This window comes from Cuculus canorus, chromosome 1 (genome assembly GCF_017976375.1).
Source record: "Cuculus canorus isolate bCucCan1 chromosome 1, bCucCan1.pri, whole genome shotgun sequence".
NCBI lineage: Eukaryota > Metazoa > Chordata > Aves > Cuculiformes > Cuculidae > Cuculus > Cuculus canorus.
Genome location: NC_071401.1, coordinates 158,206,605 through 158,225,107, shown reverse-complemented (window position 1 = coordinate 158,225,107; position 18,503 = coordinate 158,206,605). Strand labels below are relative to the sequence as shown.

The following is an 18,503-nucleotide window of genomic DNA, read 5'->3' as shown; positions in this document are numbered from 1 at the left end:
ACACCCACCTCGCTACAACCTCCTTTCAGGCAGTTGTAGAGAGCAATAAGGTCTCCCCTCAGCCTCCTCTCCTCTAGGCTGAACAACCCCAGATCCCTCAGCTGCTCCTCATAAGACTTGTTCTCCAGCCCCTTCACCAGCTTTGTTGCCCTTCTCTGGACACACTCCAGGACCTCAGTGTCTTTCTTGTAGCGAGTGGCCCAAATGTGAACACAGTATTTGAGGTGCGTTCTCACCAGTGCTGAGTATAGGGGGGTTTCTGATCCAAGCCAAGATGCCATTGGCCTTCTTGGCCACCTGGGTACACTGCTGGCTCATGTGCAGTCAGCTGTCAATCCACACCCCCAGGTCCTTCTCCTCCGTGCAACTTTCTAGCCACTCTTCCCCCAGTCTGTAGCACTGCACAGGGCTGTTGCGCCCCAAGTGCAGGACCTGGCGGGCGCTTGTCCTTGTTGAACCTCATCCCACTGGACTCAGCCCGTTCAGATCCCTCTGCAGAGCCTCCAGCAGATCCACACAGCTTAGTATCATCTGCAAACTTGCTAAGGGTGCACTCAATGCCTTCATCCAGGTCACTGAACAGGGCTAGAGCTAACTCCATTTACCACTGCTCTTTGGGCCCGGGAAGGAGGTGGGGGGTTTGGGGGGAAAAGACTCGGAATGGCACAGGAGGGACGCGCTGCTGACAGCAGAGGAGCGAAGGCGGGAGCGCAGACCCCGCTGCTCTCCCTTTCCTGCAAACCTCCGAGCACGCGCGCGGCACCGGAAGCGGCCGAGCACGCGGGGCCGGAAGCAGCCGAGCAGGCGGGATTTGCCTCTCCCGTCATCCCGCGGCTCAGGCCCCGCGCCGCCCTCCCTACTCCTGCGGGAACAGCCGCCTGGGGGCGTTGCCCGGCGGAGCTGCTCTGCAGCAGGATTGGAGGTGTTTAGGAGCCGTGGGATCCCCTTTGCTGCCCCTCCCGCCCCTTTCCCGGGAGCTGCCGTATTCCCTGGGAGGCGGCGCGCCGGGCAGCCCGCGGTCCTACCCGGGCGGTGGCGACGCGATCGCGCCTCCCGCGCTCCAAGATGGCGGCGCCGCTGGCGGTAAATTCGGGTAAGAGGAGCGTGGGGGCCGTGGCTGCTCCTGCCCCGCTGGGCGGTCTCGCGTCCCTCTGCCTCCCCGCAAACTCCCTCGGGGCCGGCGGCGCGGGGGGGCTGGGCTGCGGGGAGAGCGGCGCCCGCCCCAGCGGAGGCTCCCGGTGGTACAAGGAGTCACTGATACAGAAAGGGGAGTAGTTTTAATTTAAGCTGAAGTAGAGATAAGTTTCGTGTAAGTACTTGTAGTGTTTAAAAGACATAGGATCACAGAATAGTTTGGGTTGGAAGGGACCTTAAAGATCATCTAGTTCCAACCCCCCTGCCATGGGCAGGGACACCTCCCACCAGATCAGGCTGCCCAGGGCCCCATCCAACCTGGCCTTGAACACTTCCAAGGATGGGGCATCCACAAATTCCCTGGGCAACCTGTGCCAGTGCCTCACCGCTCTCATAGTGAAGAAATTCTTCCTTATGTCTAGTCTAAATCTGCCTCTCTCCAGTTTATATCTATTGCCCCTCGTCCTATCACTACAAGCCTTGGTAAACAGAATGTCCCTCTCACAGCACGATTTCTTTCAGTCAGTGCTTTCCCCAACACTGCTCATTCTTTGGAGATGAGAACATCTTGTGTCAGTGTGATCTGTGCTGAACAGATGTCTGCTACTGTGGTCACCTCTTTGTGCAACTTTTCCTCATCTCAAATGTAAGGTCAGGCAGAGCTGGAGTCAAAGCTCCAAGTTAACGAGAGTTTTGACTGTTGCAAAGTTCATAATAAGATTAAAATTAGTCCTTAGAGAGTAATAGAACATGCATAACATTTTTGCGAAAATTTATACACGTGTGTAAGAGGGAAATACATTCTGTCCCCAGCTTGTCTGGCTGCACACAATTGATGGAGATTGCTCCCTCATGCTCCCCAGGTCTGATAAAGGATGCTTGCCTTCTAAAACTCCAAGATGAGTCTTAGGGAGTTCATTTGCCGGCATGTTTGGTATCACCAAGGCATGTAGAGCTGCCTGGGGATGGAACTGTGCCATGTGGGCAGATACTGGCAAGGGATGCATGAAGCTGGTGGCATGGGGGAGCAACGGCCAGCTTGGTTGGAGTGGATGTTGAGCACTCTGGGCATGTGGGATTAAGCATCACTTCAGTCTTGTATTTGTCACTTAATGCTTTGTGCAATTAAATATGTTGTGAATTCTGCTCTGTGCTTTCAGTATTTAAAGAGGGCTTATAGGAAAGATGGGGAATTTAGCAGGGCCTGTAGCAATATGACAAGGGGTAGTGGTTTTAAACTAAAAAGTGGAGAAGTTCAGACTGGCTATTAGGAATCAATTTTTTGTGCTGAGAGTGGTGAAACACTGGAACAGGTTGCCCAGAGAGGTGATAGGTGCCCCATCCCTGGAAGCGTTCAAGGTCAGGTTGAGCGGGCTCTGAGCAACTTGATGTAGTTTAAGATGTCCCTGCTCACTGTAGGGGTGTTGGACTAGATGACTTGTAAAGATCTCTTCCAACCAAAACCATTCTGTGATTCTGCACAAGTAGGATGGGAATGTTGAGCTGGTTTCTCTTGCACTGAGTGTTGCTAAGGATTAAGAGCAGCAGAATCACCTGTGGTCCTTTCAGAACCCGTCACGAGTAGCAGTTTTGGGTTACTAAGTCAGTATTTTACTGAGGAATGAATCTAATACCAAAGAAAATGAGTGGATAATTCAGGAATAACTTTGGAGGTCATCTGGTCCAACACTCCTTTTCTCACCCTTAAAGCTCAATCAGCTGGCTCAGGGCCTTATCTAACCTGGTTTTGAATACTTGTAAGGATGAAGATCCTTGCGGAAGGATGATCCTTCTGGGTCTCTGTTCCAATGTGTGACCACACTCACAGCAGATCTTTTTTTTCCTTTTCCTGATGGGTAATTTGAAGTTTTGGTATTGTAACTTGTTTTAATTGCTGCTTATCTTCTCTGGGGGTACCTCTGTCTCTGTTTTCTATGTACAGTGCCATTCAGTAGTTGAAAAAAGAAAGCTCCCATCCTTCTTTAGTCTTCTCTTCTTAAGACTGAAAATCGGCCCTTTCTGCTTTTTCTCATTCATCTTGTTTTCTAGCCCCCTATTTCAGTATCTTGCTCTGGGGAGGCCCAAACTGGACACATTACTGGAGTGAAGGATTCTCAGATGCCCGAGTAATTACTTCCCTGCTAGCTGCAACTCTGTTAATGTAGCCTGGTGCGTAGAGGCCTCTTTGCAGTGAGGATGTGCTGCTGACTGTTGTTGAGCTTCCTGTCTACCCAGATACTTGGCCTGTTTTTCTGTAAAGCTGCTTTCTCAAAAAAAAAAATCCCCAAATTGATGAAGAGTTTAGAGGGGAAGTTGTATGAGTAGCAGCTAAAGTCACTTGCTTTGTTCAGCCTGGAGAAGAGGAAACTGTGGGGAGACCTCATCACAGTTTACTGCTTCCTCACAGTGGGAGGAGGAGGAGCAGGCACTGATCTCTTCTTTCTGGCAACCAATGATAGGATCTGAGGGAATGGCAGGAAGATGGCTCAGGGGGTTTTAGGTTGGATATTGGGAACCTGACAATATTCAAGAAGCATTTGAGCGATATGCTCAGACACGTGGTGTGAATTTTGGGATTATCCTATGCAGGAACAGGAGTTGGACTTGATGATCCTTTTGAGGCCCTTCCAGCTTGGGAATCGTTCTGTGATTCTAGCTGCCTGATTCCCAGCCTGTATTACTGGATGATGGAGTTATTCTGTCTCAAGTACCAGACATTGCATTTGCTGTTGTTGGGCTTCCTTAGGTTAACACAGGGAGAGCAGAGACCATGTGTAAAGCAATTGTGACTGGAACACTGGCATGGCCAAACCGTCTGTGACTAAGGTGGTGTATGTCATAGTGGCTAGTTAATAAAATTAAAAGCTCTCTTGCTTTGTCAAGCAAGGAGTAAATTTTACAGGGAAGAGATTTTGATCTAACTGAATCAATTACATCCTTGCCCCCTCACAGAAAAGCAGTAATAAAGCAAAACCCCTCCATTTGTAACGTGAATTTTTAGAGTGAAAATTGAAGTAGGCAAGACTAACTTTATTGTATAAATTACATGGCAAGAGATTCTATAGCCTTAAAATAAAATGGGGGAAGAAGTAGTTTTGTAAGTGAAAGATGAGCTGCAAAAGCAGATGGGGCACTAGAGCTAATGATTTTGCTTTAGGTTATAGTATGTTGTTTGTGGGGTCAGACAGAATGGTTAAGTCTATAACTTGGCAAGAAGTTCAGGCGTGATTGTCAACTGCTGTTGTTGCCAAAAGCAGCAATCCAGCCTGTCTGTTCTTCCTTGCTGTTCCTGATGAGATGCTCAGCCTTCCTAAAACTGTAATAATAATAGAAACAGTGTAAATGGGAAAAAATCAAAATGATCTCTGAAGTCCAACGTTTTTTCCATCCCAGCTGCTTATTTCTTTCTCAGCAATACTCCATCTTTGTGCTACCCTGACTTGTGTAATCACAGGGCAAACTGGGTTATAGATGTGATCCTGCTGAAAATAAACCCTTTTTTGGATTAGTTTTCAGTTAGTAACTTTAGATCCTTAATTTGTTTTAATGCCTTACAGTACATGAATTTGGGCTGGATCAAAGCAATTATGTTGTAGGGACACGACTAAACAAATGGCCCAGGAAAATAGTTGAACAGCTTTTAACGGGCACTGTGGATTGCTGCTGGTGTTTATTAGATTTGGTAATCTAATAATAGTGAACAAACTGTTTTGAGTGGAAGTAAATCTCTGGAGTTATGTGGGAGAGCCAGCTACAGTCTGGAGTGTGAAATGATTTGTCCAATAGTAGCTGGTTTTGGTGGATTTGTCTTAGCAGAGGTAACAATATGATTAAAGCACTCTGATGTTTAAAAAAGGATAGAGGATTTGTCCTTTTCTGTCGGCTGTCCTCTCAGATACATCTCTACTGGCACTGCAAATTTTATGGTAAATGGCAATAGTTTTATTAGTGAGTGGCTTCGTTTGTTTTTATTCTTGTTTTGTGTGATTTCTTCCTTTGCAACAGAATAAAACTGACAAAGTTGTACTTGGTTTCCTGCTTCCAGGACATCTTAAGTAGTGGTAAAAATAACTGAAACCAGTGATCTCACTCTGAGACCTGCTCATTCCTTCATGTGCACTTGCTACACTTTGACTTGGCTTCCGCTACCTTATTATTCAGGCTATTCACATTGCACTTTGCATTACTTTGAGGTGTTAATCATGGTTGTGTGAAAAAGAGGGGCATGGTGTGGATATGTTTGACTTCAATGCACTTTGGTTTACCCTAATTGTTGGTACTGGTCAGAACAAGCTATGTGAAGATAAAATGTTGCCTCTGCACTTGATTTTGTACCACAGTATTAAGTTGTACAGTAAAAAGAAGAAAAAAAAAAAAAGAAAACCAGATTTAGGTGAAATGCTAGTATTTTTTGTATACAGGCTGATCTGCAAAGCATAGTTCTATTTTATAATTTCTCCAGAAATAAAGGCAGTTTCAGAGGTGTCTGCCTTTCACTGCCCATGTATTCTTTCCCTCTATGCTTCAGCCATTGGCCTTTCAGCTGTTTTATTTATGGTTGGCAGGGCCACTTTCTAACATATTAATGAAATATGTTGATTTTTAAAAACAAGATTGGAAGACACCTGGAAAATGTTGCTGCTTTCTTTTTTTCCCCCTTTTCTTTAGTTTACAAGATTTTGCTAACGACTTACAGTGCACTCCATTAGAGTTAATGAAGCAGGCATGTGTGCGGCTGGATACATGTGGCTCTGAATGAAGTAGGACAGCAATTTCTTAAAGTAGCTTTTCCTCTAGAAAAATTGAAGCATGCAGAACCTACTGCTGGTTTATAATATCTTTGGGTCAGCAACCATCTCGGTAGATGCTCAAAAACACATAGTGGCTGTTGTATCATTTGTCTGCAAGTTACCATATAACTGGTAATCATAGTATCTGGTATGTTTAGCACATAGAATCTGAAGCTTTCAAAAATACAGATGATACCTAGCAAGGGGAACATTTTGGGAGTTCTGTTTAATATGGGTCCTTAACTTTTGAGGATTTTTTGGTTGGTTGGTTGGTTTTTTTGCTTGTTTTTAAATAGGATGTTAATACTAGGTGGTAAGAATAATTTTCCATCTGGAAGGTTTTCAGTTTAGACAATGACTCTGGCTTAAGCCTGGAGACTAGTTTGGTATACTGTTTTCTTGAGATCTGATGATAAAGGAACTTCTAGTACAGTCTTCATGCTGCCGTCTTTGGATTGTGAATGATGCAACTTCCAGTTAGGAAGAGATCATTCAGCTGTGGTGCTAAATTCAGATTTGAGATATGCCAAGGAAACTGTTTTCAGTTTTGAGGAAGAGGAGAGATTGTATTTGTAGAGTAGAGTCAGACTTCTCTTAATATATTTGTGCTTGCTAGCTTGCAGAAATAATCTGGTCTCTTCTAAACATAGTCAGGCAATTATTTATATTGATCTGTCTATTTGTAGTAAAGGAAATTCATATCTTTGTGAAGCTCTTGTGCAGAATGTTAGCAGCAAATATGCTGTAGGTATCAAAAGTACCTGTATTTGTGTTTTAAATTAAGATTGGAAGGGTAATTATATTTGAAAGAAAGCGTCCTTAGGCTTTTTTGTTTCTTATGTAATACAGCCTTTATGAAATGTGTTACGTTTCATATGTAATACATATGTTTCATATGTAATATGTCCTTAGGATTTTTGTTTCTTATGTAATATAGCCTTTAATCTTAGATTTTTGGTTCCTAATATATTTTATTCTACACAGACTGATGCAGTGATGGGACAGATTCTGATAGCACTGCTGCTCATTTTCCGTCCCTCATATATTACGTATTTCTTTGTTTTGGATTTTTCTGTCAAAAATGGGAAGCAGGAAGCCTGCCTTGCCAAGTTACATTTGGATTCTTGGCCTGCTCTCTGATTCTTGGCCATCCTTTAATCTTACCAAAGTGGGTCAAATTTCTTAAGCATATAAGGGTGAAAGATTACAGAGTTTGTATCTGATATCTTTATAAGATAATGTTCAGCCCCAGAACTTAGGTGGGTGCATCATCTTTTCTGCTCATTTAGCTCCCTAATGCTTAATTTGGATTTTATATCAGACCATTGCTGTTATTTTATTGTGCCCTAAATTAGGAAAATTTGCTTTTCTTGATGGGCATAACAGTCTATAGTGTCAAGCTGAGGTTAGCAGTAAGTTTAAGAAGTCTACTCATTGAAAATAATGCATAAATAACTTGGTTTCTTTCTTTCTCCATTTCAAGTACATTGTTTTATTTCTTCTTTTAGCTGCCAGCTTGTGGGGTCCGTATAAGGACATATGGCAGACTGTAATGGATGCCATTTGGAAAAGGCAACCTGAAGCTATCCATCACCTCGACCAGGTTTTAAAGAAACACAAATCTGACTTCATTGCTCTCTTCAGAAATCCGGTACTGGACAAATGCTTTCTTGTGGAATGAGTTGGAGAGTTGACAGCTTACTCTATCTGTATTGTTGTACTGCATACCTTTTTAGGCCCTGACCATACTTTTCATTCTGTGTTTTTACAGTACATAACACAAATGTGTTTTTACAGTACATAACACAAATGTTTTGCAGCAATCTTGTTCTGCTGAAAGATTACAAATAGCTTAAATAATACATATTATTTTGTGTATTGTACAGGATAATTTCATCTATAATTTTTTTCACTCATTGTTTGAAAGCATTATTCTCTAATATATTGAGAGGAATAATAAAAGTATATGATGCTCCATCAATCAAGTATTAGCTTTTTTTTTCCTACTTGTGTGTTTCTAAAGTAAAGCATGAAACTACTTTGTCTGGATTTGGTCCATGCTTATGCTTCAGTCAGGCTAGTGAACACACAGAACAGGCGAATGTATAAATTTACGAAATACAGAATGTGATTTATCAGGAATGTGAGATAATATGGAACCTTGCTATTTCCTGGCTGATGGATCACAGGTAACAACAAGCAATGCATCTTCTCTTATTGCTGCCGCTTCTAAATAGTACATGGCTTTTCAAACTGATAGGTCAGAAAATTTAACAGTCAGCTTTAGAGTTTTGTTAGTACATTTTAGTGTCTGAGTTTAATAGAAAAAAGAATGATGTAAAACCCAGTGTTTTTGAGTAACGCAACAGTTCTGTTCAACAACCCAAATGTCTTTCATTGAGGTGATACCATTTCTTGCTGAGAGTAGTATCAAAATATACTTTGTCTCCATTATTCTGAGTAAACTAATTGTCAGCAGTGATGGTATAAGATTATTTTCTTACATTCCCACAAAGAGATCGTTGCTGTGCAACTGTGAAGGATTTTTAGGATGCCTTTACTATCTCTGTGTTTAAAAATACTGCCTGTGTTTTTATAATGACAACCTAACCTGTTAGAACTGTATTTGTGAGGAAGGATTAATATGTAAAGCTTTATTCAGTATTTGATCTTGCCATCTTGAATAACTTCCGATGCTTGTTTCTCTTGCAGCCAAAGAATGTTCAGCAGCATGAGAAGATTCAGAAAGCAAGTACAGAAGGGGTTGCTATTCAGGGTCAGCAAGGAACTAGGCTTTTGCCAGAGCAACTCATCAGAGAAGCCTTTATCCTCAGTGACCTCTTTGATATTGGAGAGTTGGCAGCTGTTGAGCTTCTTCTAGCTGGTGAGAAAGGAAAATATTTAATAACTGGAGAAGTACAGCTTGAATAGGGCCTCCTTATTTGAGTGTACCCTTAATGTTAATGCATGATTCAGTCAAGGCCTTGGTTTCCTAACATAGTGTTCTTAAAATGAAATCTACTGTCAGTGCAATGTAATAAAATAAGTGTTCTGAACCTTAGTGCTTGTATTTTATGAAGCTATTACAAAAGGGGGGATAATTTGATTTTTTTTTTTATGATTTACTTTATCACTGAATTTAAAAATACTTTACAAATAATTAAATGAGGGGTTTTCCATGAAGCTGTGTAACAGATACTGGTTCTTCAGATTATGTATTAGTTATATATTGATATGTGACTCTGTTTGGATCATAATCTATTAACAGATTAGTAAAGAAAAGCATTCTAAAAAGTGACACATGCTTTGCCTGTAGAAGATTGATTTAAGATTAATTAAAATGAAATGGTTAGGTATCATTACTAGCTACTGTTCATAATTAACTCTTAAAAAACTATATTAAAGTAGTAGCTTGTGAATTTGTGTCCTTTGGAAGACTATCTTCAAGTCAACCTTGCTTTCTATTTTGAGCTTGGGTTTTCAATGTTAACTCAAAAAGAAAACTCCATTTTGAATAAAGAAAAGATATTTTGCTAATATTCAGCTCGAATTGGTTATCAGGATGGGTGGATATCAGTTGCAAATGCCGTTTGGACTAGGATATTTGTGGACTTGCACTTCTGTTTCTTTTAAAATTTTTTTATCTTTTGATAGTTTGATATCAATTTTAATGATAGCACCCAAAATATCTGTGCTTGTTTTTATCTTTTAAGTGCCTGAAACAAATCAAAGTGGTAGTGAATAACCATGGTTGCTTTGAATGCTGTGCTTGTATTTCAGTTAGGGATACAAATATGTAAAGCTGTTATCATAGTGCGTATTTTCAACTTCCTGTGACTATTCCATGCGTTTTTGTTCAAAAGGAGAACACCAGCAACCTCATTTTCCTGGCCTTACGAGAGGTCTGGTGGCTGTTCTGTTGTACTGGGATGGAAAAAGATGCATTGCCAATTCACTACGAACCCTTATCCAGTCACGCCAAGGCAAGACATGGACATTGGAACTCAGGTTTGTGTTAGGGTGTTGAGCTGATTAAAGCTCTTGGCTCTGAGTGCTTTTAGGACTAAGTAGACTCAAGGGAATATGAATATTCTAAAATTTGTTTCTCTCTCATAAACTGGGGCAGCTGCTTTCCTGTTTGGTTTTTTTTTTTCAAGTGGAATATTTTTTTCTCTTACACATATTTTTATTGGATTATAAGAACATCTATTTTACTTTCAGTCCTTTCATGCTGCTTCACCTTTTGGCAGTATTTTGTTTCAAACAGCCTCCAAATCAGTGTTGCTCTAACTAGTGATTGTTACTCAGTATTTCAGAGACTGAGTTTCTGCCCTTGATGTGCTAACCTCCCGTGTCCTGCAACAAGAGAGTTGTACTCCTGCCTTTACTTAAAATGGATGCACTATCAACTGGCAAACAGACTATGCTGACATTTTTTGATGGACTAAAAAGATTAAAAGATGTGTTTTAGTTTAAACATAAAATAAGTATTACATGAAAACTAGGTCAATCACTTAAGTAGGGTGTGCATAATAGGACAATGGCATTTACTAGTAAGAAAGAGGCTGTGAGCTTGTGAGTTATGTGCATCTTTATAAAGTACTTTTTCCTTTTGATAGAAAGTTTAATTAGCTGCTACATTTTGGATTCTCCTATTCCATGTCCTAGAACTTACAGTTACCTAAATATTTTGTATATGTTCAGTTTTGAGAGGGCAGTGCTTGCTGATCAGTGATGCACATTCAGTTACTTTGTGCGTGATATAGTTGTACGTTTTCTGTCATCAAATACATTTGATGAGATTCATTATTTCAGACTTCCTCTGTGACTGGTAATAGTATGATTAATTATTAAATTTATGTTCTTTCCATTGTAGTCAAGAGTTAGTGTCCATGACAACACAGTTTACAGATGACCTAATGGAGCAGGGGTTGACTCAGAAGATCCTCACTCTTGTGTCTCACATTGATTTGAACAATGAATTTGATAAACTCCAGAGAGAGCGAGGATTGGGCAGTGAGAAACATCGCAGAGAGGTAAATATTCACTAAGTATGAATATTCTTCAGCTACTCCACGTCTTGTGCTGTTCCGGTGTGGGATCTGGAGTACTTTCTGTATTTCTGACTTGCTCTTGCTCCCTGATGCTTGGGCATGCCTTATTTTTATTGAACAAATGTAACCAAGGATAGTAGCAAAGTAAACCTAATGTTTGCATTATGTGTCATTTTTGGTTTGCAATTTTATTCTAAAGACTATATCGATCATCTGCTCTCAGCACTATTACAACAAAAATGGCAAACTGAAGTTCCCAAATTATTAAAACAGATTGACACCAAGTCTAGTCAGGCAAATAATGCTCTTTTTTAATAATCCAATTGTTAATATGAACAGAAGCATTTCTAATAGTGAAGTTAGAATTGCTTGAAAGTGAGTTCTCATTTTTGTAATCCTTGAAATTAATTGAGACTGTGACAAACTGCAGAGACGATCCTAGTAGGGAGGTTTTGAACATTATTGTTTTAATTACTGAACTTCTTCCTCATGGGTGAGCTGTCTAAAAAATTATTCTGTTATAATCAGTTGATTTGTTTTGTGCCAAATAAAGAGCTAGTTTTAAACTTTTGCTCTTAATTATACTATGCAAAGAATATCCTTCTGATTTACATTAAATTACCTCAGTGTACCTTAATTTTACCTTAAAATTCATTAACGCTTAATGTTAGAAGTTGTTTTCCTTCCTTTTGGGTGGACTACTGTATTTCCCTCTGTATTCATCAAAACTATTATTCTGCTGGAGTCTGAGCGGAGATTTATTGCTATGTTAAATGTTCAAAAGTTTTTCTCCTTATCAACATGCACGTGATTTCATTTGATATAGAATGCTTATAGCTCTTTATGTTTAGCTTAACCAAGTACAAGGGATATAGGGAAAGAACATTATTAGAAGCTTGTAATTTAGGTAAAGAAGTTACAAAGACCACTATGAAAGGCCATTTGTGGCTTTTTATGTTTTGAGGTGTTTTTTTTAATTTGTACTGTTTTAACTGCTTTAAATCTTCTGAAAACTCATCTTAGGAGGAGGAATATAGTTAATAAATTAATGTCTGTCCTTGTTTGAAAATGGGTAATTTTTGGTGTAACTATTAGAAAGACAGAAATTGTTTTCAAGAGCTGTCACACTTAGTTCTATTATAACATGCAATATTTCACTGAATAAGAAATATTTTTAGTATGCAAATGCTTGGTAGCCCTTATGTTGGGCATGATATTTGAACCATAATATAATAGGGGGTGAACGATTTCATATATCAACTTTAGACTATAAACATGAAACTGTTTTGTCTGGGGAAGAATGTGCTAATTTCAAATGTCTTTCATATTTCTCAGTGCCTTAAAAGTTAGGAATTTGTATAGTAGGTGAGAGGGCATCTCTTCTGGGGCAAGGGGAAGATTGTGACCTTGCCTGGATATAACTACGAGCGCAGTTGTATATTAGAGACAGGAAATGTGGCTTTTGTGTTCTATGTAGATTCATGTCTCCTGATCTCAACAGAGATGCTGGTGTGCATGTAATTATATTCCAGGATAACTACTCACACCTCACAATAAAAACATGGGAATATGAATGCATTTAATAAGCAGAAGTGTGCCTTTTGTTCTTTAGCAATTAAAAAAATCCATGGTTTTCTGTAGGTGCTGTCCTTAGAGTAATTTTTAACTTCTTCTTCTCAGTCAAGGACTAGGGTGAATTGAATATGTTGCTAGAATGTTTATGTTCACTGTTTTGTGTTTGGTTTTTGTTCTAAAGGTTTCTGACCTCATTAAAGAGTGCCGACAGTCCTTGGCTGAAAGTCTGTTTGTGTGGACCTGCCAGTCACCGCTGAGTAAGGATGACACTCTAATCCTCATAAGTTACCTGGAGAAAGTAACAGTGGAAGCTGATGGCTCCTTGGATGGTGTGAACTTGTCTCTTCTTATGGCTCTCCTTTACTGCTTTGATGTCAGCTTTCTGGAACAAGTCACAGAGGATCGTGAAGGTAATGCTGGCAGGTTTCCCAAAGAGGTTGTGCTGTGAAGATGGATAGATTATTTAACTCATTTTGTTATTGATCAGTAACTAATGGATAGGATTTTGTATTTTTGTTTTCACACTCGTTTACTGGGTGTTGGTGTTGTGTTTGTTTTTATTGTTCTTCAAGATTTGATGCAACGGCTCCCTCTGCTAGCAGAAAGACACTATATAGCAACAATACACACTCGTCTTCAGGAGTCTCAGCCTTGGAAATTGCCTGGCCTGCAAGCTACTGTTAGATTAGCCTGGGCGCTGGCATTACGAGGAATATCCCAGTTATCTGATGTGACAGGTAAATTACCCTCAAGTGCAGTTGCTGCAAGTTAGTATCCAGAGTTTGCCAGTGGTGTAAGTGGAAGTATATGTTATCTTTTTGAAGCATTAGTATTCGCCTTTATGATAAAATTACCACTGACACTCCTTTAATGCTTCCCCACTATGTGAGTTGGTTGTCAGGAATTTAATTACTCTGAAATGCACGCAGATTAAGAAATAATTAGTTTTTAGACAGTAGTATTGCACGGTGTCATACTGAAAGTGAAAGAGATTTTCATGTACTGAAAAGTGTGAAAGATTGCGTTTTGGTAGCATTAGTATCATTTTGGATGCATACTTATGTTTTTTTACATCTGTAAATGTTAAACCTTAGTGTCTTGAGAGGATAAATCTATTTTTTTTTTTCCTCTCTGTACTTCACAAGCTTTCCGGAGTCCCTACTAGGTCAGAATTGAGTCTACTCCAGAGTATCTATTAAAGAAAATGTAAACTTTATAATTAATGTTTAATTAAGGTTGGTTTGTGATTCTTGGTTCACAACCTTAGATTTAATTTGGTAAATGGATTATGTTCTTTAACACTTACTAAAGAAGCAAGTTGAGATCATCACCTCATGTTAACTTGTCTTTTCCAGTCTAGTGTTTTCCTGTACAGTAGAAAAAACATAGTTGATAGAAACAAGTCAATTTGCATGTCAGCTGGGCATTCTGAAATATGTTTTGTTAGGTAACAGATGCTTGCAATTTAATTTCCCCCGCTTGCAATTTTTGTTGCCCAGCTCTTGCAGAATTCACTGAGGCAGATGAAGCAATGGCAGAGCTAGCGGTTGCTGATAATGTCTTCCTGTTCCTGACTGAATCTGTTGTGGGGTCTGAAAACTTCTACCAGGAGGAATTTTACATTCGCAAAATTCATAACCTCGTCACAGATTTCCTTGCGCTCATGCCAATGAAAGTAAGTTGTTTGTGTCAATAGCAGTTTTGGAGAAAAGTGGGTAGTTCTTCTGTATTTCTAGCATTAGGACAGGTAGCGTAGAGATTCAGATACGACCCTTGGCTCGAGGAATTGCAGTTCAGAAAACTTGTTGAAGTAATGGAACCCCTGGGTTTTGGGCTTTGCTTTCCACACTAGAGTAGAATGTGGTTTTTAAACACTTCAGTATGGTGAGGTTTGCACAGCAAGCTTTTATGGCAGTAGTGGTTTTGTTTTGTTTTACATGATGAAAATTTAAATGAATGCTGAAGTAATGGCTTTGTATGTGGGTCTTGCATTTTGTTGTTGGTTTTGGGTTTTTTTCTTTTGATACAGAGTAGTGTAACCCAAGTTAATTTACGTTTCTTGTCTCATTTTTAATTTATTCTTTTACTGTTGATCCTTTTACATACTTAAGGGGAGGGATTTGGGGTTTTCAGTAGTATTAATTGTTGAGGAAGCGAGTAGCTGTTTTCACTAGAACAGCAGAAAAGCTGCAAAAGAGTTTTTTTAAAAAAGAAAGTTTGATTACAACAATTTCGTTTGTGAAAGACTCTGTATTTAGAGATGGAAAGTTAAAATTCTGTAGAAACATTTTTATTTAATTGATGGAAGCTTTATTTTATGACCTTCATTGTATTGAGCTATACTTGGAGTTGCCAAATAATTACTTCTTTCAATGTGCAAAAAGAAGGATGTTAAAATATATTTTTGTCATTGTAACCTCACAGAGTGAGAACAATATTGCTACGAAACAGAATATTTGAGCCCTAGGAATCTTTGAGGGCAAATATGAAGACAACTTTTATGTTTAATCCTAATTTATTTTTAATCTGCTGTTGTTGAATGTTTTTTTTTCTCAAACTGTCTTTTTAATCCACAGAATATGCATAACAGAAGTGTAATGTTAAAGAAGTTTGTGCTAATAACTTCACAGCTGTATTTCTGCTGTAATGACTGCCTGTATTCACTTATCACATTGTTAACAGGCTTTAGACATCCTTTAAAGGCTGCATGCACTGGTATTTTCTGTAATACAGGCATTGGAGGCCATAGGAATCTTTTGAATATATAAGGAATATGAGAGGCGTGTGTTTTATGGAAGTTGCTTAAACAGACAAGTGCAAACAGTTTTGGAACTAGGAACTTTTCGTATGAGGCAGTCCTTCACTGGATGGTGTTGCTTTACAAAAGACGAAATGTCTTTGTGTAAAGATACCAGGATTTATGAAAGATATAAGGTAGATTTTTAAATGAGGGTGGAAAAGCTGGAGACTGACTCAGGCTGAGGCTGCTGCCATATTAGATTTAGAGCAGATGTGACCCTCTCTCCTGTATCTATGTAACTGCTTGAAAATCCCAAAGCTGTTGGTTGGTTTGTTGGTACATCTGTCATCTTCATTGCATTGTGGAATTGGCGGCTTTATCTCTTGGGAGGGTATTTCTCTTCCATTTCACTTTTTTAGCTTTGGTTCATATCTGCAGTTGGTTGTAGCTAATTCCTAAAGATGAATAGAGATATTTTTCATTGCAAGTAGGATTTTGTAATATAAGCAAAAATCTGACCGTTGACTTGTATTCTAGTTTGACAGAGGCCAGTACTAGTTGTTTTACAGGAAGCATTTTTTTAGCAGGCAGTTGGGATGTAGGTCTACAAGGATGTTTTTTTGGTCTTAACTGCTATTAGTTTGTGGTTGACTTATGTACTCAGCTATTTCTACTGAATCTCAAATTTTCCGTAAAGAGAAGTGTCTGCTTTACAGGATTTTTTTAATATATAAACCTTGTTCAGTTTTATTTGAATCTAAGTCAGCATTTTACTTAACTCTACAGGAGGTTTTAACATTTGTGTGCTTGCCATTGATGATTTGGGTTTGGTTTGCTTGACTGCATTACATTCAGAACTCAATTATTGGCTTTAATATTTCAGATTACTTATTGTTACTATTAGCATGTGGTAATGCTTTTACTTGTGACAGACTGGGTCCAAAGTCATTACATCAGTCCAAAACTTAACATAACATAAATTAGCTGTAAGCAGGAGTAGCCTTAAATGGCTAAGAAAGGTCTAATCCACAGATCTACTTTCTTTCTTTTCACTCCTTGTGGGTAATAGTCTAACTTTCTTTGTTTGGAGCTAACCCGTCTGGCTTTTAAAGTAAAAAGAGGAAAAGGATCCACCTTTTGTGGGCAAACCAGAGGATCTGGTTGGGAGAAACTCCCATAGCATAAGTTCAGGGCTTTTGCTATGAAACGAGCACTGTGGTAGCAAGGAAGTGACTGAATGTGTCTTTGAATGTAAGCTCTTTTGGGCGGGGATTAAAAAAATTTGAATGTTCTTCTCATGCATGTGCAAGTTTGTTTGCTTTCTTAGTTTTTACTAGGCTGTTTAGACAATTTCATTGCTTCTTATCTGTTTCATTCTTGGTTATAGATGAATGTTTTTCTCCACTTCTTATTTTGTAGGTGAAACAGCTGAGAAACCGTGCTGATGAAGATGCTCGCATGATCCACATGAGTATTCAAATGGGTAATGATCCACCTATCTCCCTTCGGAGAGATCTGGAGCATTTAATGCTTTTAGTAAGCCCTATTTTCTTTTAAATTACTGTGGGGAAAAAAGTGATTGTGCCTTTCCTTCTTCATCAGAAAACTTATAGCTGAATGATAACATGTAGTGCTGGATCTTTCTCTTTTTGGATTAGAGGGATTTTTTTTTTTTTTTTCTCAAATATAGTCACTTTCTATAATTTCTCATGTAATGGAATTAATTTACTACATTGACTTCTGGTATTAATGAAGTGTCATTTAATTCTTGTTCTGTAAGTAAATACTGCATTATTTCTTGAGCTGGAGTTATTTTAAAGAATATTTAAATATCTAAAATTTAAATTGTAGTAAGATTGTCATAACAAATCTATTATCTTAAGCCATCTTTTTTTAATGTACCTTAGAAATAGGAATGTTAAGCCTACAGGTTATCACTGGCTAAATGCGTGTAAGTTCTTTGGAATCTAACACCTTTGTGTATCTAGACCTTAACGTTTACACAGTGGTTTATGTTTCTGTAAGTCTTTGAATTTCTTCCTGTTTACTCTGGGTGAACTATAATCAATTTTAGGGGGTTTCCCCCGCTATTGACAATTCTGATAAAGAATTTACATGTTTAAATAATTTTCCTGTGTTGAAATATTTGTGATGAGAATTTTGGAAGGCTGTTTAGTATTTCCTGACCTCAAAAGTCTGCTGAAATTACAAATTCCCTAATTTCAGTAGAATTTTGACCACAAGTGTGCATTTAAAAGAAAGCTCTTTCTGTTTCTGTTTAATAAAAGAAAGAAAATGGAAAGAAAATTCAAATTAATGTTTATTAACATTTTTGTTGTTGAGGTTACCTAACTGCACTTTCCAAAAAAAAGCCCCGCAGCAGAAAACAGATTTGCATATTAAACTGGTGCATTTTATATTTTCTATTAATGAATAAATTAAAAACTTCAGTATTTCCCCTTACTTAGCGTGAAAATGTACAAGTGTGCAGTCTTTATATAGGGATTACTTGTCTTTTCTGAAGGTAGTCTTTTAGATTATAGGACATTAACAGGAAAATTTGTAGTGAAATGCTTCCTAATATAGCTCTGAAATAGATACAGTAAACTTAAATGAAGAACCAGAAATGCAAATGTATGCTGATAAATTTTTTTGTTCAGATAACAGGTAAGATTTCTAATCCTGATACTGTCCATCTTGTTTCTAAGTTAATATGTCGAGGTATGCAAATGGTTAACTAAGGAGAAATTACAGTCTTATTGGCAATGGTTTAATCTGTAATAATTAGATAGGAAATTATGTAAGTTTCACTTATGCATGCAGTTGAATTTCTCGCTCTCGTTTATTAGAAGCTGTCACTTTCAGAGCCTTTTAAGGAAGGGAACACCAGCCATGGGGTGCTTTGCTTCTCAGATGTGTTTATTTTATCTAGAAGCAGTGCTTATTGTTGAAGTGATCTTGTTTTCCTTATAGAGTTGACATTTTTCTAACATCTTTCTCTGACAGATTGCTGAACTGTATAGAAAGGATCCCTTTAATCTGGAACTTGCCCTTGAATACTGGTGTCCTTCAGAGCCTTTGCAGACATCTACCATCATGGAGTCTTACCTTGGAGTAGCTCATCAGCGGCCCCCTCAGCGCCAGGTTATCTAGATTTTCTTGATTAATTATTAGTAAATTTAAATTAATAAAAAATCAAGCAACAAATTT

At 38.7% G+C, this 18,503-nt stretch overlaps 1 protein-coding gene across 1 annotated transcript in view; it reads left to right on the top strand.

Annotated features, from left to right (window-relative positions):
• Window positions 1–827: 827 nt before the first annotated feature.
• Window positions 828–18,503, top strand: part of NUP205 (nucleoporin 205) — a 52,960-nt gene continuing 35,284 nt past the window's right edge. Inside the window, exons 1-10 of the mRNA XM_054081900.1 lie at window positions 828–1,093; window positions 7,433–7,575; window positions 8,637–8,808; window positions 9,788–9,932; window positions 10,801–10,960; window positions 12,735–12,963; window positions 13,126–13,290; window positions 14,053–14,228; window positions 16,713–16,829; window positions 18,300–18,437. Of these exons, the coding sequence (XP_053937875.1) occupies window positions 1,066–1,093; window positions 7,433–7,575; window positions 8,637–8,808; window positions 9,788–9,932; window positions 10,801–10,960; window positions 12,735–12,963; window positions 13,126–13,290; window positions 14,053–14,228; window positions 16,713–16,829; window positions 18,300–18,437 (1,473 nt within the window). The 5' untranslated portion in view covers window positions 828–1,065. The remainder of the gene's footprint in view (window positions 1,094–7,432; window positions 7,576–8,636; window positions 8,809–9,787; window positions 9,933–10,800; window positions 10,961–12,734; window positions 12,964–13,125; window positions 13,291–14,052; window positions 14,229–16,712; window positions 16,830–18,299; window positions 18,438–18,503) is intronic.